We start from the raw sequence: 21,360 nt of genomic DNA, 5'->3' as shown, positions 1-21,360 counted from the left end.
TTCAATATCCCCTAATGTAATTGTTCAAAGTAACTAACAAGGAAACCAACTTCAGAGTAGTCCTCTGAATGTGGGAAAATTTAATTGCTGCTACAGAAAAGGAAGAAGGCTTAGGAAAAGACTGGAGCCATGAAAGGCACATATATTGACCAAGAGAGATACAAAGCATGAATCCCATTGTCCAGCCTAGTTATGGGAAAGCCTGGCTTTCCCATCCTGTGTCAGCCATTGGCCATGCCTAGAAACAACCCTGGGAAGGGGCTGAAAATCCTCAGGCTTCCCTGGCAAGTTGGTAGTGTATAAACAGTTTCCTTAAGCAAGAAAGAACAACTGTGGGAGATTCGTAGGGCCACAGCGGGGGATGAGAAAAGTACTCGAGCAGAAAGAAGAGATCTGCAGAGAGCACCAGTATTTCCAAAGCTGAGATCATGTTTTCATGAGCACATCAGTACCACTTTGAACACCACTCAGGAGCTGACATTGGAAATATCCCAATGCACACACTTTCTAGCATTTCCAGTCATCACTACCCAAGTGCCAGTCTGACACCATATTGTAAATTCCTGTTGAGGGAAAAACTATTCCATTGTTTCAGTCTTATTTCTACCATTTCTTACAACAGGCTGTGAATGTGATATCTTCTCAGCATACGAAATAGAACAGAATAGAATGAAACAGAAAGATATAGAATAGTCCCCAGAAATGATTCAAGTCCTCAGAAGAATGTAAGACTTGATATTTAACACATCCTAGAAAATGTGCAAAGAGCAACCCCACTCATCTACAGCAGAATCATAGTGAAATATAGAGAGCTACCATACAGAATTATACTAGGTATGGACAATGCTATAATCACAGTGCCAAAATATCAAGAGGAAAGTTAACACATGGGTCTGTGGAGGAAAGACAAAAAGGAATGAAATAAGTTGTCATAACTTAGAAGACTCCCACTCCTACACACACACACACACACACACACATACACACTTGTTTCACCATGTGTTTAAGCACTATTCTAGGAATGAGACAGAACCACAGCTTGTCATAAAGGAACACAACTACTAGTGGGCATTAATTCCTAATAAGCTGATTACATCATTTGTATGCTCCTAGAATGAATAAAGGTTGTCTATGAGGAACACTCCCCCTCCAAAGAAATTTAAAGTCAAAGATTCTCAAAATTCAGCTTATGAAGTCATGTGGGAAAAGATCATTTCACAGAGGCTACTTCTCTGGTTCTCGTTCTAGAAAACCTGACCTCTGCTCTGTCTCTGCAGACTGTTAACAGTGGCAACAACGGCCAGCACTGACAGTGAGCTCAGGAGCTCCAAGCACATTTCACATGCACTAATGTTTTAATATCCTACTGCCACCATCACCAGCTCCAAGTGACAGAAGTGAAAACTAAGCCACAAAGAACACATTTTCATGGTATATCCCAAGGGTGTACTTTCAACAGTTGCTCTGTGGCTGGTGCTTACTACACATTCTCAACACCACACCTGGTTCTTCCCAATGTAGTCTGACTTATAGAGGTCTGTTATATAAAGACCCTATAGTAGTAAGTATGTTAATTTATGTCCCAGCTAATGTCTATTTGCTCCCTTCTGAAAAACCACGCTCTCATTTCTCTCTGGAAACAACAGCCCCTCCAATCTTATTAGATATCTCTATTTGATTTGGAATGAAGCTGACCCCATCCTTTACGTTAAAAAATGGAGAGACAGTCCATGCAGAATATACTGGTTAGTATATTCTCTGCAAAGACTCATTGAAGGAGATACAACAGCCACTCACAAAACAGACTAAATTGTTCCCTTATTTTCTTTCCTAATTTTTTTCTCCTCTGCATTCAATCCATACAGCTTGGCATTTGTTCTGAAATACACAGGTCTATATGACCTTTCTGTTGTCACCGTCATTGTCGTTGTCATCATCACCATCATATCTCTAAAAATGAGACAGAAACCCACACTACACACCTCCTCACTCACAAGTAAAGTTAAGGATCATAAAAATCATAGCAATACAAAATTTTCAGCAATAAAAATAACCCCTTACTATTTCAATCAATTGTGCATATTTTCGTTACAGGTAAATTTGAAACTTAATAGTACTGGTTTTTATATCTGTCCTTCCCCCTATAAGAGCTATTTCTCTTGTATTTTATAGCACTAGATTCTGTCAGGCAATATACTTTTACTCAGACCTGGGACCTGAGTGCATTTCACTCTCTAGTCCCTTTATGGGGAACAGTTTTATAGGCTTGATACAGAATGAAAAGTTTGTTTCTCAAAAATGGTAGTTGTAACAGGATACCTCACTGGTTTTGACAACTATGCAACAAAGTAAATCTTTCCTGGTTTGAAAGGTGATCAGACAGCCCAAGCAAGACAGTGATAAATATATCTGGTTTACTGATGATAGATCTTGAACCTGGTTTGAGATACATAACATACTCATGTATGGCTTACTAGAAAAAAGTAATTAAAACAAGAAAAACACTCGGAACATATGGAATAATACATCCCACCAGAGCATGTGTGGACTTCTCTATGTCCATCAATATGTTTCATGTTGGCATTGAATTTAGATATCCTTACCAGTGGTTTCCAAGCATGATTTGAAGGGGGAAAAATCCTTACCTGTGTTTTATTCACTTTTCAGCATTTCTGTGAACAAAATGTCTGACAGAAACAACCTACAGGGTGAAGGATTTATTTGTGTCTCATGCTTTCAAAAGTATCGTGCATCATGTTGGGAAACAGAAAGAGCAGAGCAACTCATGCCAGCACGGCCAGCAAATGGAGAGAAGGAAATAGCACTCGGTGGGCTTTTTATTTCTGAAATGATGCCCCACACACATTCAGTTTGCTCTTCTCTCCCCAGGAAGTTGTCCCTAACCATGGCCTTCCAGACTCTCCTAAAGGATGTGTAACTATCCCCTATGTGATTCTGAGTTGAGCAGGCACTGAACAGTACAGATCACAGTCTTTCTGCATGGAGTTTCTGCCAGAGCTCCTCTCTTCTTCTACCAGACCAGGAGCCAAGGCATGACCCAGATTCAAAAATCTGTCCATCTTTGGTCTGGAGATAAAGAATTCTGCAGGATTTTCCCCAGCCTTCTGACATTCAGCTGCCTCTTGTAGGTTAAACACATGCTCACATGATGAGTGACAAGAACAGGGTGGCCAACTCTCCTATTCCCAACCCAGTATAGAGGCTCAATGATGAGGGCTCAGTCTTTCCTCCTTCATTCTTGCTCTGAATATTATCAGGGAGGAAATGCCAAAGGCTTCTGATACTTACAGTCCAGCCATCACAATCATACTTTCTAACCCAACAGAGCAAACAGGAGGATCTTAGTATCTCTCCAGAGGTGTGTGTGGGGCATTGCCTACATAAAATTTATTTGAGTCACACATAATTACCCACCAAGGCCAAGGAAACAATTGTTTCCCTGGTTTCCTAGGAAAAACTACCGAAGTTCAGAGCCTTTATGTTTCCACCTTCTCTCTTTCTGCTGAGTCTACATTTTCTTTTATTGCTTAGCATAACTCCTCACAGGCCCATTCCACCTCTGCTGTGGTATTGGAAACTGAGCCCAGGGCTTTCTGCCATGCTTGGTGTGTGCAGTGCTAGTGAGTAGGATACATCCTCCGCCACAGACATCATTTCCTAAGCAAGAGAAAGAGAAATGGAAAAAAAAATTAAGACTCATTTTTGCCATTGCAACTTCAGCTTTTGAAAATAGTGGCCAGAGTTGGTTTGATTACTTGTATCCCTCATGCCAATCTGCAGAGCCGAAAAAAAAAAAAAAGAAACAACAGGAAAAACAAAAAACAAAAAACCCTAATTTAACTTCCTTAAATTATTGTTAAGGTAGAACTATGAGTGTGTGCAACTGAATTTAATGAGTCATAATAGGCTTTCTGCTCACCTCAATTAGCAAATATTAGTGACTGTTTATTCTTATAACTTTCCGCTCATCTCCCTTTATTTTCAGCATTATTCATTTTAAGTGATTTCTAAGTTTGTATGACTTCACATAAATAGCATCTCCTGAAGATTCTAGGTTGCCTACACTATAAGGAAACCTTAAATATAGAAAAATATCCAAATATCCAACCAAGTAAATTAGGCTTCAAACGAGAACAGTATGTTGAATAGCCCAGGTGATTTCTCCAGAAAATGACAAGAATTGAATTCCTTTCAGAACTCTTGGCTTTCAGGAACTGTTGAGTCAGACCAGAAGCCTCACAACTTTACTGTCTGTCTCCCACACAGAGCTGTGATACCAGCTTGACCTTATCTGTTTCTGCTGAGCCCACATTTTTTCTCTTTTATTGGATAACACAGCTACTCACCAGCCCATTCCACCTCTTCGCCCTACATCAGTTGCTAAGTCTGCCTATTTTACCTCATAGGGATTTTCCCATTCATCTCCATTCCAACAGCACTAGCCTAAGGCTCCCAGGTCTCTCACCCAGACTGCCAGTGTCTCCGAACAGACACCGCTCAGTTGTTTCCTTCAAATCTCCCCTCTAAACGGCCACCAAAGTGTCCTACATCTAGTTATAGCTTATCTAATACAGATGTAGCCTAAATTAGTTATAGGGCTCATTACTTCAACTAAATACCTGACAAGAAGTAGCTTGGGAATGCAAGGGTTAATTTTGGGTAATAGCTTGAGAACTCATCATGGCTAGAAAGATGCAATGGGAAGAACAGCTGTGGCTATGGTGGGGAAAGGAGCAGAAGGCAGCTGATAACAGCATTGTGGTCTGACTCAGGAGCAGAGATGAAAGCCATCACTTGCTATCTCCTGTTTACCTGTCTATTTGATCCAGGACCTCCTCTTGTAAGATGCTCCCCACATTCAGGGTGAGTCTTCCTTCTTCCATTAAATCTCCCTGGAAACATCCTCACAGACTCACTGAGAGGTCTATCCTGGGGTGAACCTAAACCCAGTCAAGTTTACAATGAGCTTTAATCATTACATCATCAAAAACAGAAGTTGAATGTGCTGCTTCCCCAAATAATGTTCACCTAGGCTACATAGCACAGCCTTGTCTGAAAAAAATGTACATAAATAAGTAAACAACAGCAAAAAGGTTTGTCGGTGGCACTTGGCCACATGTTTTCTGGGATTCATAGACTTTCTTGGCTTGACCTACCTGTTAGGTCTCAAATCCAGGACAAATAGGCAACAAAGGTGCCTATTAACATGCTCAAGCTAGCTGGGCAGTGATAGTGCACACCCTGCACGGCAGGAGAATTTTTTAGTTTGAGGCCAGCCTGGTCTACAGAGTGAGTTTCAGGATAGCAGGGGCTATACAGAGAAACCCTGTCTCAAAAAAAAAAAAAAAAAAAAAAAAAAAAAAAAAAAAAACAAGCAAGAGAGAGAGAGAGAGAGAGAGAGAGAGAGTCCATGCTCAATCGAATGCTAGCCAGTTCTTCTAATATCTCTCAGTCCCTACCTTACCTGGCTGCCTACCCTAAACTTCTGTAGCCCAGGGACTAGGTTAAGCTGTCCCTCCCCCAGTGGCCTTCCCCTACAAAACCCAGCCATTTGAGTTTTGCAACCCTTCAGCTCTTTGGACCTTATGGTTTCTTTGCCCCATGACCTCTTGTCTCTCTTCCCTCTCCCTGTCCACCTCTCCTCACATGGCTGAGTCCAGTGGGCTGGTCATGTCCACCATGGACTCTTCCAGGTGTCTCTGTGCTCCTTCTTATATCTATAATAAAAACCTCAACCCCTTAAGAGTAGTCATAGCCTCCTTTTCATTTCTTCTTTGCATTCACTACCTAAATATCTACAACTCCCTTACATCTTACAAATTGCAACTGCCTTTGCAGTTTCGTGCAGCTACGCTTTTATACATCGAAGGATTCTCCAGAAGAAGAATCAAAACTTTAAGTCTGGAGTAAACGGAAGCAATCCCCTAACATGTGACAAAGACCCTGGGCATCCTCTCTACTTTTACATAGCCTGTGGCCTCCACTGTAGGCTGAGGTTCACTTGATAACTCAGAGCACCAACATCAAATGGCCCAACAAGCAAGGCAGAAGCTCCATGGTGATTCCTAAGCCACAGGCATCATATTTCTTCTGAGTCGTACCTGATGGTCATAGCAATAGTAATTCCACAGAGTCAAAGATGGAGACACAGACACCACCTTCAAATGGGGAGAGAGTGGAAGCATGTGTGAGTGTATTTCACAGCTGCTATAGAACTGGGTGAGAGTCGGAGGTAGAAACAGATGGAGCAGAACAGCGGTGCTTGCTTTCTTTTCCGCCCTGATTAGTTAAGTGAAACCCATTTAAATAAACTTGACGGGGGAGGTACAAGATGATTCTCTAGCTAACTGCCTTAAAAATTGTAAACTTTGTGCTTAACATTTTTCCATATTTCATTTTCATTGGTTTTTTTATGTTATATTATTATTGTTGAGACAGAGACCCCATATGTAGACCTGTCCTCAAAACCTCTATCCTCCTGACTCAGCTTCATGAGTGCTGGAACCAAGAAGCACGCCTCACAACACCTAGCTTTCTGCTTTGTTCTTAAGGGTTGAAGGCCATCAAGCGGATATATCATGAGAATTTAGTGAAAACTAAATAGTTAACAAGAGGTATTGAAGACTTAGGCCACATTTAGTCAATTCCAGCTTGATGTAGAAATGCCATCAAATGAAGCAAAAAACGTCCTTCGAGTCACAGTCAGCACTAGAGAGAAAAAGCATATTTTTCATTGCTCCCTAAGATAAAGGGGTAGCATTTTCATAAGAAGAAACTGTCAGATGTTTATTAAATAAATGAAGCATAAAACAAGCTTTCCTGTCGTTCACCCATGCTTGGATTTTAATAACTAGCATTTATCCTGTGAATGGAGAGTTATATTTGTATCCAAGAAGAAAGGCTCCCCATTCTGCACTGGAGACTTCTAGCTTCTGAAAAGTCTCCAATTACTGAGGAAATGAGTAATTTGCTCTGCCATTTCACAGCATTACCGCGCTCCTTTTGATGTCGGTATTGATGGGGGTGCGAAGAGTCTGGACCTGGCAAAGGGAACACAACGGAGAAAGGGCCTCTTGCAGCTGGCAGGGGAGTGGGAGGGAGTTCCCGATCCTGGCAGGTTAGAAGGAGACACAAGCTACAAGGTGCATTCACCAGCATGCTGTAATGACCCAAGTGATCCCTCTGCATCAGGACGGGTTAAACATCCTGATAAAGACAAATGATGTAGGAGATAGAACAGCCTTGGGGAAGTCCTCCCCTGTCTTGATAACAATGCAATCCAGTCCACACGTCATGTAGAGGAGCAGAAGATCTCCGCTAACTGAACACTGGCATTCAGAAAGTGAACTGGAAGTCTGCTGACAACATCCCGGCCTCTATATAGGTCAGGAAGTACAGTGTTAGCAGAATTTTTTTTCCAATTTAAAAAGTAGGGGGAAACTGGGAACTGTGAAGAAGGCAACAGATGCTCAAGATGGTGAATTGGCATCTGCCTGTGTCCAGACTTTCCCTGTGGGGAATAAAAATTTCAGAAACCAGAGCTTTGTATTGACAGCAGCCTTTGTGAAACTCTGAGCCTGACTGAATACTGTAGCTTTGGACCTCAAGCACACAATGGTTTTCAAGTTAGTTTTTGTGCGCCGACACCCAGGATAACCGTTCTCAGGAAGGCTGGCTCCACAGAATGTCCACAGCTCACAGAGCAGTCTAGGGGAAGTGTGAGGAGGAAACAGACCCAACAATGAAGTGACTTACTGATCTAGAAATGAAGCCATATCCAGGCTCACTGCTGCTCATCCAGGAAACATCGCAGGCACTCTGAGAAAGCCAAGTGGGCAGAAGAACAATGCTCAGGGTTCAGGCCTATAAACCCAAGGATTGCTGTGTCCTCATTATTATTGCTACATGACTTTCAGGGTTTGTACCATTTAAACCACACGAAGGATTCATAAACCAATTACTCTGCACTCATTGTCATGGTATCTAATATGGTCTCTATATGAGACATGAGAAAAATCTGTGGCCACTTAAAAATTAAAAATAAAAAAAAACAAAGAAAGTTTGGGATAATTAAACAGGTTCTATAATTTTATGTATTTCTTTTTAAATCTAAGGCTGGGGTATAGCTTCCATGGTAAAGTACTTGCATAGCATGGGAAAAGGCCTGGATTGACACCCCAACATCAAATTTTATTTTTTTTTTTATTTTAAAATATAAAACTGAACTTTGAGCCAAGTGTTAAGTCCCTGACATTGCTTCAGAAAAAAATGAATAAAATAGAAACTTGAAAAATAAGACCCGGTGTTTCCATTTTGAAATGGGCAGAAAGTAACTTAAGAAAACAAGCCATTTGAATTTTGTATGTCTCCATCTACCTTTGAAGGTATTTCATCAGGGGAAACCAAGAGTAATTCTGCCATTATTTGGTGGCCCCAATGTATCACTCGTCACACACCCTCGTCACACACCAATTGAAAGTGAGATTAGCAGGAAGTGCCAGCTGTATCCACCCAGGTCAGTCCATCTTTCTATTCACTGCAGAAATGGGAAAGGTTCTATATTAGCAGTGTCTCTAGCTCCTTTCTGGGTAAGGCTTTGGCTTTCACTTACACACACACACACATACACAGAGAGAGAGACACACACACACACACACACCAGTCTAAACTGTAAAAGAATACCTGAAGGCCACAGCCTCCTGTCTACCTAGAAGACTGAGACTGATAAAGTATTTAGTACACGTAAGATGCTATGGGTCCATGGACCTATGGAGTTTTCCATTTTATCACATGTTAAAGCTTGGGCCTAACTACCAAAGACGGATCCAGGAGCTTCTAAGCATTTTAGAAACATCAGGTCAGGACCATCAGACTGTGTTAGTTGGTTTAAGCACTATTTAAAGTGTACATGATTTCTTCTAGAAACATTTGGTTCCCACTCACAGGAGTTTCTACTGTTATAAATATGAGGTAAATTTCAAAAAGCATAGAAAATCTTACAAAGCTTTTGAAATCATAGCATAATATGTCTCTGTGTGTGTAATAGGAGCAAACTGATAAATCATGACACATCATTGTAAAGATAGATACCATGAGTTTCTGCTTCTGTCTTCCTCCTCATCTTATCCAAAAGCTAAATGGTTTTAACTCTGCCACCTGTTTCAGATGACCAGTTGGCTATATTCCTTTCCTACTAACGCTTCTAACCCTAATGTTTACATTTGTAAATTTAGGAAGAAAGAAAGAAAGAAAGAAAGAAAGAAAGAAAGAAAGAAAGAAAGAAAGAAAGAAAGAAAGAAAGAAAGAAAGAACTCCCCCTTAAAAAGAAAGCCTTTCATTTTGATCTTGAGTAGCTCTGCAATTCAGCTCTACTTGGCACTACACCCCCGGACATGTGAACACAACTTTGAAAATAATCCTGGGCCAGTGAGATGGCTCAATGTGCAAAGATGCTTGCTACAAAGCTTGAAAATTGACGTCGGCTCTTCAGAATCAACGTGGTGGAAAAAGAAAACCAGTTTTCTCAAATTATCCAATTACCTCCACACAAGCTCTCTCTCTCTCTCTCTCTCTCTCTCTCTCTCTCTCTCTCTCTCACACACACACACACACACACACACACACACAGAGAGAGAGAGAGAGAGAGAGAGAGAGAGAGAGAGAGAAAGAGAGAGAGAGAGAATACATAAAGAAAATAAAAATAAGAAGATTGTATCACAGAAATGAAGTAGCTAATCAAAGTACTACTGCCTTTCGTATCCTCACTCACTGGTTACATAATACAACTGTTAATACATTCCTTAAAAGCTTGAATCTCAAAGTAAGTGCCAAGTGCTCTAGCTATGCTTGCATGACAACGTACCCCTGTAACCAGTGGCTGAGAGCAACTGTTTTGTTGGTTCACACGACCATAGGTCATAAGCTAGACACAAATCAACTTGTTCTGTTGGCTTCTCCTAAGTAGCACGACTGACTCCTACTTAATTAGCAATTCATTTGTCAGTTCAACCACAGAAAGTTCAACTTCCTGGGAGACCAAGCAGTCAGTATGAATCAAAGAAGCAGAATTGGTTGATTCGTGTCTGTGGTCATTCATGTAGGCCAAAGTAGAGCTGGATAAACTGAGCTAATCTCAACAGTCTCGTATTCATGGCCATTGGTACTGATTGGCCAGCGGGGCCATTTGTCTCTGACAGTGCAGCACAAGTTTCTTCATAGGGTCCCAGGCTTCCACAACAGGAGGAGCAAACAATCCACAGTGTCTCTGCTTCCTCTTGCACCACACTTGTCAAGATTGGAAAACCAAGATACCTGGCCAAGCGGGTCAGGATGAGGATGTACCATACGTGGCCTGAATAAAGGATACCATGATTCAGTGAGGCCATTACTGTTACCACCTCCCATCAGGTTCCATCAAATACAAACTTTGAGAAATCTGAGATGTTCATCTTGTCAATCGGATCACTTCTGAAGTCTCCCCTTCTACTTGATAAATCCAAACCAAGTTACTGGAACCTCTCAGAAGGAAAGCAGAATACATGTCTAATGCATATTTTAATGTCTCACTCTCTCTTCCCTCTCCCTCTCACTCTCCCCCACCCCTTTCCCTCTCCCTCCCCCTCCCTTTCTCTCTCTCTCTCTCTCTCTCTCTCTCTCTCTCTCTCTCTCTGTGTGTGTGTGTGTGTGTGTGTGTGTGTGTGTGTGTGTTGTAAATGGCTATTTGGTGCCTCCTAGTGGTAGAAACAAGAAGTACTGTAATGCTAAGATAGTATTTCTTGGTGTCTGGATTTGCTCAGAGAGCTGAGCCCAGAACAATATAAGCATGAGCTTCCATTGCTAAATTTCCTCCCTTACTGCCCTTTCAGTTACTGTCATAGTCAGGCCACTTCCCTTGATGCTGCCATTGAAACTGTCCAATGGAAGCACAAATGTATGGGATCATCACTGTCATGCGTGTTCCGGGCATACACCTTGACCCTTCTAAAAGGCCTCTCTCTCTTAGCTCCAGCTTGTTGTGCTCTTTGCCCCTGGAGTGGCTGCCGCCTCGCATAACTCGAGGGTGATAGCATTCTTCTGCCCTCCTTTTGCTATCCCTTTCACTGTACAGAGTTAAGTTACACAAAATAGATTGTGTCCCACATGCCCAGAAATTTCTCAAAATCTGAATTTAAGACATGATCTATCTTAAAGATCCTTTTGCATTTTAACTATTGTTTGTTCCACATCTGAACTCTTGTTGGGATAATAACTATTTCTTCTTCCTCCTCCTCCTCCTCCTCCTCCTCCTCCTCCTCCTCCTCCTCCTCTTCTTCTTCTTCTTCTTCTTCTTCTTCTTCTTCTTTTCTCCTTCTCCTTCTCCTTCTCCTTCTCCTTCTCCTTCTCCTTCTTCTTCTTCTTCTTCTTCGATTTCTGCATTGCAGATCAACTAAAAGTTGCTGGCTGTGTGATTGAAAATCATATGGGCTGCCTTTCTTTGGATGGACTCAGCCTGGTGGAGTCCTGAGGGGAACTCTCATTTCATTTCTGATAAAATTCACAGTTCAGCCCACACATCCAGATGTTTCACTGGATCCACTGAATGAAGGGAGGCCTGAGAGCCTGTTTATTTCCTAAGAGGCCAAAGTGACTTTCCCTTCACATCACTGGACCTAAATTTTAATTGTTCACGTATTTTAAAACATTTTTCTCGCAGATTTATTTTACAGTATTTTGTGTGCTTTCATTTCTTTAATCCAAAAGGCTATTTGGCATGTGTTAATGAAACCACACTCTATGTGCCTGAAAATTTGAAACAGGAGCTTTTAAAATTAAAAATACCCTAGAGAAAGCATGCTTCAATTAAACTTCCACCATTTTTTTAAATATATGAAGTAAAGACTCAATTTATTAAATAGGGAAGCCTAGGCAGGTTGGCAGCTCCTCAGAATGCTGTGAGGGTTACAGGATGGAGACAGAACTCAGATAATGTCCTAGTTTAGAAGGGAAAACTAACCACATGCTTTGAAATGTGCATTTGCAAATGAGAACACAGATTTTTGTCATTGCTACCAAATAAAAAATTGTGCCAGCAAACTTCTACATGATAGCCTCACTAATTTAAGAGTAAACCAAATTTGGAGCATAAAAAATTGCTGTGGAGAAGGGAAGCTATTTAACCATATGTAAAAAGCAAAGCAAATTTATTACATGGCTCAATCACATTGTTATGAAATAGAAAATTCACTTCCATTAAGTATGCAGAAAAGTCACATATTTCTACAGCCTGGAAACTAAGGATCCTCATGGCCACGTTAGTTTTAGCCATCACCCCGGGGATGACAAATGTTTTTAATTGCAAAGCTGGAGGACTGACTAGTGATATTGCGAATGGTGCTTGTAAGCAGCATCCATGTGTCACAGGGACAGGGCCACCAGCCGTACCGTCACATTCCCAGGGAAACAAAACATAAAGAAGGATTGGGAGAAATGAAGAGGAAGTAGAAATGCAGATGCAAACCTGGAGAATGGGACCATCAGGGAGCTCTGGGAGACCAGTTCTTATATAAGACGGAATTAAAAGAGCAGAAAAAAATGTTGACTACTCTTGGCCGCTTTTCCTGGAAAGAAGACAGAATGACACACTCCACGCTTTACTGTTTAATAAAGCAGGATGTACCTAGCTCACTTCTTTTGGCTCCAGTATAACATTGCCCAGAACTGAGTCCTTTGGGTCTGAAGTTCAATCAACAGACTCGGGTCTAGAGACAAATCACAATGCTAGATTTTCTCTGGAACTATTTAAGCAGAACAGAATACAGAAATACTACTCCTAATATTATTTCATGTGTATTCATTTATGTGTTCATTTTCTCTGTGTTATTTATGTATGTGTGCCTTGTTTATGATGAAATGGTATTATTTAGGTGCTCTCAAGGCATAATTACTCTAAAATACGAGCATTACAATGTGCAATGCATGGCAGATAGTGAAATGTAACTAATTCCAAAAGCTGGAGAAAGGAAAATGGAAAGCTGCTATCCAAAACTTTAATTAATCGTCAAGGACCCTTTGCCCACTACTGGGTTACCTTGTGCAGCCTTGGTGTGACAGTATGTATCCGTTGACATTCTAGATTGTTAAGCCACATTCAGTTGATGTCCCAGGGAGGCCTGCTCTTTTCTGAGGGGAGGCAGAAGGTGGGGTGGGGAGGTTGGGTGGGCAGATAGTGGTGATGGATTTGGGGGAGAGAGGAGGAAAGGGGTGCGGTGAGTGGGTGGGGAGAGGCTGGGAGGAAGGAAGGTAGGGAAAACTGTACTCGGGACTTAATGTATGAAAGAATAAAAAAAGTTTTTAAAGATGAATGAAGGGAAGAGAAACGTACTTGACACAGATAGAAAACATGGGAGATGATAAGTTTAAATGTAACATCAATCTTTTTTTAATAAAAGAATCTAAATGACCCAATTATAAAGCAGAATATATATATAGTTTATGTGTATGTGTAGCTATGTATGGGTATGTATATATGTATGTGTGTGTGTGTAGATATAGATAGATAGATAGATAGATAGATAGATAGATAGATAGATAGATAGATAGATAGATATGTATAACTTATAAGAAACCCACCTTTGCAGGAAACAGAGAGGAAAGGGTCTTGTATAGGCCAAGCTGGCCTACATTCATTAGACAGATAAACATGACCATGAACTGACCCTTCTGTCTCCACCTCCCAATCCCTTATTAAAGATGGCACCTGAAATCTACCCCCCAGACTTCATGCCTGTTGTAACCATCACTGTACCTACTGAGCTACATCAACAACCCAGAAACCTGTGTTCAGTATGAATATACAAATGGTTACAAACTCTAGAGCTGGAGAACACAAGGAAACAAGAGTTGTTATTATAATGACACAGAATAGATGACAGAGCAAAGAATATCACAAGAAATAATAAAACCCATTTCCTAGTTATAATGAGGCAATTCATCAAAAGCACAAAAATTCCAAATGTTCCTGCTCTATTAACAGGATTACAAAACATGATGCAAAAAACTGATAGAACAGCAAGAACAAATAAATATAGAATTATTCTCATAAATTTAATACTCTTAATAATTGATGTGTTCATTTGGATTTAATTTATAGACAGGTTAACCTAAAATATACTATTCAAACTTTTCATAACATCATTTGTATACAAGATTTTTTTGCCTATTTTATTGCCTGCAATAAACCTATTTACAATTAAATAATTAATTGCAGGATTTCTTTTCCCCAATAGCTCTAAAACTTAAAACTGCTAGTGACTTTTAACCCAGCCCTGCAGAACCAAAGGTTACAACTATGGTGATATGCCCACTGGGCATCTGCACCCAGTTATAGTCTTAATTTGCTCCAGCTACAACTATAATTCCACTTTGAAATGCTGTGTGCAGAAAATGGGTGTGGGAACAGGCTGCCAGACTGAGAAATAAAGTAAGGGACATCTGACTCTAAAATCTGTATTTTTAACAAAATGTAAAAGTTACATGAGACTCTGTATATACCCTGTGCACTTTCCTAAGAGCAAGAGATAAATCTTTCGTTTAGATCTTTGATCTTGCCAATTACACAAAATCTACATCCTCAAAACTATTTATTTTAGGGCTAGAAAAAGGGGTGAGCAGTTCAGAGCCCATATACTCTTCCTGAGGGCCAGAGTTCAATTCTCAGAATCCTGTTGGGAGGCTCACAACCATCTGTAATTCCAGCACCATGACAACTGACTCCCTCTTCTGGACTCTACCCGCACCCACACTCGTGTGTATACCCATACATAGCTACACCCACACAGAAACAAAAAATTTGTTTTAAAGGTCTTACTTTATTCTATTCTATTTCTTACTCTCTAAATTAGTCATGAACTGTACACAGTAGGTAGATGCCCAATGAATACATGTAAGAGATTAAATCAAAGACATAAGTAATATATTCCAATAGATTTGTTGCTAATATTAATGCATTTCTCTCTGGTGATAGCCAGGTGGCCAAGTGTGATTCTAAAGGACCTTTGCCGTGTCAGAACCTGAATTGCAATTTTAATATTCGCATAGCTTCTTTTCCTACATTCACTTCAATAGGAACTGCAATAAGAATTCTCCATTTCCTTATAGATAGCCATGCTGGAAAATGTCATTATTTGACCACTAAACGAGATTGTGAGTTTCAAAGCAAACTGCTACTGCGTTTGATGTTCATAGTCCTTTAAATGTTGTTTGCCTTGTGTCTTCCAGGTCTCCGGTTATGGCTGGAGGTCTCTTTGCAGTGGATCGAAAGTGGTTTTGGGAACTGGGTGGCTATGACCCAGGCTTGGAAATCTGGGGAGGAGAGCAGTATGAAATCTCTTTTAAGGTAAGACAGCCAGCTCATCCTCACTCCATACTTACAGACCATTCTGATAGAACTTGTCACTTCGCTTTGTGATCTGTGTTGGAGCTATGACTCCCAGGGGATCATTACAAGAGAAGCTAATTCCTTCCAATGTTATAGTGAGACACGGCTGTGGTAAGTGCAAAAGGAAGCCATTCAGACTCCTATTTATAAGTGAGCAATTGTACATACCTATACCTACTACCCGCCCCCCTGCCCCTAGCAGAGGCATTCGTCCTGGAGTGCTTATAGCATAAAGGCCAGGAGAGTTGCTGCAGACCCTCTGGGCCCCTTTTTCTGCATGGAACAGGTCTCTAGTAGTGGGTGGACAAAGTGTAGGATGAATTGACAGACAGACACACACAGGAGAGGTCGTGTGGAATCTGAATGTAATGTCAAATGGAGCATCAGACTTTTTATGCAGAAGACAATAAGGAAGTTGGGTGACACACCAGCAAGGTACAATGAGGTTACTGGATTCTTACATAAAACAGAGGAATGCAAACACAGAAGGTCTAACGGGAACCACCTGGGATAGAATTCATTGTTAACAACTGGGATCAAAAAGGGCTCCACCTAAGATTCGCTTAATCTTAGAAACCAGGGTCAAGGGCTTCGTGCCCTTGCCATAGTTCCTATTTTAGTCTATTGTATAGTCCACCTTCCCCTTAGGCCATTGTAAATACGTGTGTATGGGTGTAACTCAGCTATAGTCTTAGAAGCCAGGTGTGAGGTCTTTACTCTCTTAGGGCAAAGGCTTTCACACCCAAGTCATGGTTCTAACTAGGGAGTTCCGTTCTAGCTAACCATCTCATGAATAATGCAATACTCTAAAACCACAGCCCGATCTACTTCCTAAACCATTGTAAATTTCTGTATATGGGAGCGACTTGGCTTTTATTGATAGTGTAATACCAGAGGCTATTCTGAATGTCACTGTCTAGCTCAAGGATGTTCTAGAACTGTTGGAACACTGGCGGAAGGCTTTAGCTATGTCAGAATTCAATCTTAAAAGGCACTTATAATAAAGAGAGCACGTGAATCCATCCACTAGACTAACATGGGAATGAAAATTTTAGAGAGCACGCCAGACTCCAGGAGCGAGTTTCCGTGAAACTCTTGCCTTGAGAGTAGCTTTCAAACCTCTCGGCTTGTCAAGCTGACTCAACCAGAGCGTGTGGCAGAGAGTAAAGACGAAGGCAGAAGACAGAGGTCAGTTCAGTGGAGGTCTGCCCTTCATGGTCAGACAAGAGGCAGCAACTGAGATTTTGGTCTTACCCCAGTTATTGCAAAACTCCTTGAACTGATAACAAATTTAATTTTAAAGTATCAATGCTATGTTCAAGAGAAGGTTTTTGTGTTTTGTTTAATTTTATTTTATTTTTGAGACAGGTTCTTAACTGTAGTCAAGGTGGCTTGAAACTATATGAACCAGACTGGCCTCAAACCTGGAGTAGTGTGCCTGGCTCACGCTATGATGTGTTTAGGATTTCTGGTGTGAACAGGTTAGGATTTCAGGTGTGAACAGGTTAGAATTTCAGGTGTGAGCAGGGTAGGATTTCAGGTGTGAGCAAGTCACGGCAGGTTAGCTACAAGCAATTCTTGTACTTATTTTGAATTTGCATTGCTTATATCTCTACTTGCCTTAGTGATCAATTAAAGGGCTATGCCTTGTTAAATACATACTATAGATAGATAGATAGATAGATAGATAGATAGATAGATAGATAGATAGATGATTTAGTTTCAGATTCATGACTTTGAAATAAATGACAAATTACAGCATATGAAAAAAAAGAGTGAAAGTAAAATAAACTGTGTGAGAACTCACACTCCAAACTGTCAATATGATTTTCTAATCCAGTCTTATAAAGAAAAGAAACATTCTTTTCTCTCGTCCCAAGCACTGTTTGTAGAGAAGCAAATGCTGAGTCTTGTGACGTTGTTGTATGGAAGCCTCCTACGTCAGTCAGCCTTTAGTGACTGCTTCCGTTGCAAAGTCCAACAGTGCCTGTTGCAAAATCTACACCCTGAACATAAAGTCCAACCTAAGAATCCAGCTACATTTTATTATCATCTATGAAGAGTAAGAACATGCTGGTTTTGAAGAGACAGTAGCACTACGTATTAATTAATAGAACACTATACTTTCCTCCAAGAGTCACACAATAAATATCTTCAAAAAACCAGGGGTGTCATTGCAGGCTATGGGACACCTAAACTTTGCCCTCTCAGTGCATTTTTGACCCATTCACACATATAATTTTGTATCTGAGATATTTTTCTTACCTTTTCGGGTACATTGTTTTACACCTTTGGATCTGCCAGTGTCTTTGGGTCCTTCTCTTAGGGCAGTTGCTATCTGTCTTGTTGGGGTAGATATGCAGAAGTTAATGCTGCAGCGATCGCTACACAACAGCACAACCACATTCTCAGTGCTTTATGCCAAATGCTGGGCTGAATACTTCTGTATCAGCTGATTGGAAAGAAAATAACCTTAAAAGGTTATGTTATTTCTCCATTGAACAGATGGAAAAAACTCACAATATTTTTAGACTGGTTTTCTTTCGGTTTTAAAGATTAAGTGTAGACTATACTTTCAGAGATTGTATTTATGGTTTGTTAAAAATGAAGTAATTACCCATTACCACTTAGAGATTAAGATGCTCCACTTCAGCCTCATTGCTGGGAATGCAATAAACAGGAAATGGATTACCACTTGTGATAGTTTAAATGAGAATCGTCCCAGTTTGAATACATGGTCCCCAGTTGGTGGAACCGTTTGGAAAGGATTAGACTGTACAGTCTTGTTGGAAGAGGTATGTCAGCTTTGTAGGCTCAAAAAGTCCACACAGTTTCTCCCCTGTGCTTGTGGGTTAAATGGAAACTGTCTGTTCCAGAGCCTGCCTGCCTGCCTGCCTGCCTGCCTGCCTGCCTGCCTGCCTGCCTGCCTGCCTGCCTGCCCCATGCCATGCTCCCCACTATGAGGGTCATGACTGTAACCCTCTGGAACTGTGAGCCTCAAATTAAATGCTTTCCTGAATAAATAGCCTTGGCCATGGTATTTTGTCACAGTGATTGAAAATTAGCTCTCACCACCTCCATTCTCAAGTTAACTATCAATCTGTTGGTCCCTGCCTAACGAGTTCCCCCACAGATGCAGCTAATGACCTGGAATCAGTCCCTGGAGCATATTTAATAAATAAATAAATAAATATTTTTAAAAAGCAGGATGCAGTGGTGTCTATCTGTGGTCCCAGAACTCCTAGGCGGTGAGAAGAAGAGCACTACCTAGAAACTTGCAGTTCTTTTAACCTATACACAAAGCATAGATAAAACATTTTAAGATAGAACATTGTCTTTAACCATGGTATTTATAAAAACCCTGCATCTCTGTCTTTGTTATTTTAACCAGGCTTGAAAGAATACATTTACCTTTTGTAGTTCAAGACAATTCTGTGATGTTATCTTAATTTGTGAATGCCTGAAGTTTAAAAGGTTGAGAGAATTTCTAATAATCGAGAGATACCCATCTTTGAGTAACAGGCTGTATGATAAAGCAAGATTGCCCTTGACAATCTGAAGACTCTGGATTGTACGCTTGCATTCTTAATCACAAAGGTACATTTTTAGGCAAACAGAACTTTCATCTCAATTCACTGTCACTTGTACCTATCACATCTCTTCTGGATGACCCAAGACTTCATTACCCCATTTCCTATGTTTCCGTTGTCTGTATAGGCTATAATTGGAATGCAGTCCTATCGTCTTTCTCTAAAATCCATGGCAACCACATTGTAAGTTCAGGACTGAATTGCCCTAGGTTGTTTGGTCGGAATGATAGATTCTTTGGTGACAGTTATGTCTTAGCAGGGTTCCATTTCCGACATGTCTCTTCATTCTTCTTGATCCTGTTTGCTGACCTTAGGGTTCCTGTCCCTCACTGTTAGTATTTATGAAGTAGATAAATTTGATCAGGTTCTTAGGACTATGTATTGAAGCAAGAGTTTGTGCAAAAGTAATCAATCAAAGACATTAGACACAAACAGCCCTATGAATCACAATAAAAAAGAGAGAAGGAAATCAAACATCTGATTTTTGTACATATTTTATAAGTCGTGATTAATCTTCAGTGCAAAGTATTATAAGGTTCAAACTGATCACCATTTAAAATCTGTGAAACAAGGGTGGTTGATTGGTGCCTGATAGTGACATTTTACACCTTAATACAGAAACTGCTCTAAGTTGCAACTTAAATATTAGCGTTGAAAATACTTCTGTAAGTGGTCATTGTCAGATACCTATGAAAAGCACTTCACAAAAGTTTCTGAAAATTGACAAATGAAAATATTCCCAGAAAATTCTGTATCACATCAAAGGCTGAGTTTTTGGTCAAACAGAACACCCTAAGTACCTTTCCTAAAAACTGTGAGTCTGGCAGATGAGTAGGTTTTACGTTAAAATGTATAAGCCAGGCAGTATGATTTGGGGAAGTTTTCTAGGGAAAAGAAATGATCTGCCCGCATTGTACTCAACCGCGACGTTTTTTTCCTCCTGGATCTGGACCCCTGTGAAGCTCAGAATCATCCAGCATTAGTCAGTTGCCAGGGAGAGAAGGCAGCATTTAGTCCGTTTTTCGAACAGCTTTTGTTGAGCATCTCATTTCCACCAGGCAATGTTCCAGGGATGCAATGTGTAGTTGCCACGGGAAATGAGGAGGAGGCAAAGGCAGGATGAGTGTTATGGACCAGCAGGTAGGCCACATGATAAATATTGTCCTCCCATGGTGAGCCTGTGAGCGTGTCAGTCTCAGAACCTTGCTGGTGCTGAGCCTGTGGGCGTGTCTCAGAACCTGTGGGCGTGTCTCAGAACCTGTAGGCGTATCCCAGAAACTGTGGGCGTGTCTCAGAACCTTACTGGAACCTCCTTCCACTCCACCCTCCCAGGATCAGTTCCCTCTCCTATACTGTACTTCCCACTTCTCTCTCTCCAGGTCATTGTCCTGTAGCCCTTCTTAAAGGAACAATGAGAGAAGCAATCCTTAAGTAAGCCTGTGGAGTTTGTAAAATGGCAGTTTCTATGTTGGCATATTAAATAGAGAAAACATTGCTGGGGTTTTATAAAAATAAGCAAATAGATGAAAAATATGTTAAATAGAAGCATACAAATGCTTCAGCCATATAGTGACTGACACATCTGAGGCTTTTAAGGACAATATTCATTTATTCTGTGCCCCTTCACAGACTTATGAAAGTCTGTATTCAACAACCTGTGCTATAAAATTCTAACCATTCTTTTCTTCCTGTGGTGATAATAACTACTATTTGGTGCCTTAATAAGAAAAAATAATGAGTTGCCACTTAAAGGTCATTGGATTTAATTTTTTATTCCATTCAGCACTAGTGAAAGATTTTAAAAGAAAGAAAAAGGAAAAAAATCCCTTTAGTTCATAATTGTTGAGACAAGTCGTTATCTAGTTAACATCAAACATGGATTCAAAATTGGGTTTGTTCATAAAAATCATTAACCTATTTTCTCTTAGCTGAAGTTTTTTTAAAAAGAAAAAAAGGATTGTGGCCAATTTTAAGAGACAATACAGGTTCTTCCCATGGGATGTTTGTTAAATGTGAGATTTGACATTCTTCTTATGATTTAGTGTAACACAGAAGTTTTACTATTATGAAATGTGATGGCTATTCAAGAAATATTAAATATAGTTAGTAGGACAAATCCCTGAGCCCAGAACAATCTTTCCTGAAACAGGGGAGCAGCAATCACTTAGGGTGGCTCATCAAGTCAGATGTGCCAGCCTTTAACCTTCTATCAGAACTTCACGAGAACAAATGCACAGTTCGCTTGTGTATATTTAATGTGAACTCCACTGCCAAAAGTGGTCATCAGAATTAACCACATATAAAGTTTTCTTACATGTCACATACACGGCAAGA

The 21,360-nt window shown here is 40.5% G+C and overlaps 1 protein-coding gene across 3 annotated transcripts in view; it reads left to right on the top strand.

Moving 5' to 3' along the window:
* The window catches only part of Galntl6 (UDP-N-acetyl-alpha-D-galactosamine:polypeptide N-acetylgalactosaminyltransferase-like 6), a 1,140,043-nt gene that overhangs the window by 1,012,739 nt on the left and 105,944 nt on the right, over positions 1-21,360 (top strand). For all 3 annotated transcript variants that reach the window (XM_030243596.1, XM_017312847.2, NM_175032.3), the window contains one exon: positions 15,277-15,394. In XM_030243596.1, coding sequence (XP_030099456.1) covers positions 15,277-15,394 — 118 coding nt within the window. The remainder of the gene's footprint in view (positions 1-15,276; positions 15,395-21,360) is intronic.

The sequence above is a fragment of the Mus musculus genome, chromosome 8, assembly GCF_000001635.26.
Source record: "Mus musculus strain C57BL/6J chromosome 8, GRCm38.p6 C57BL/6J".
Classification (NCBI taxonomy): domain Eukaryota; kingdom Metazoa; phylum Chordata; class Mammalia; order Rodentia; family Muridae; genus Mus; species Mus musculus.
This window is presented reverse-complemented; position numbering and strand designations above follow the sequence as displayed.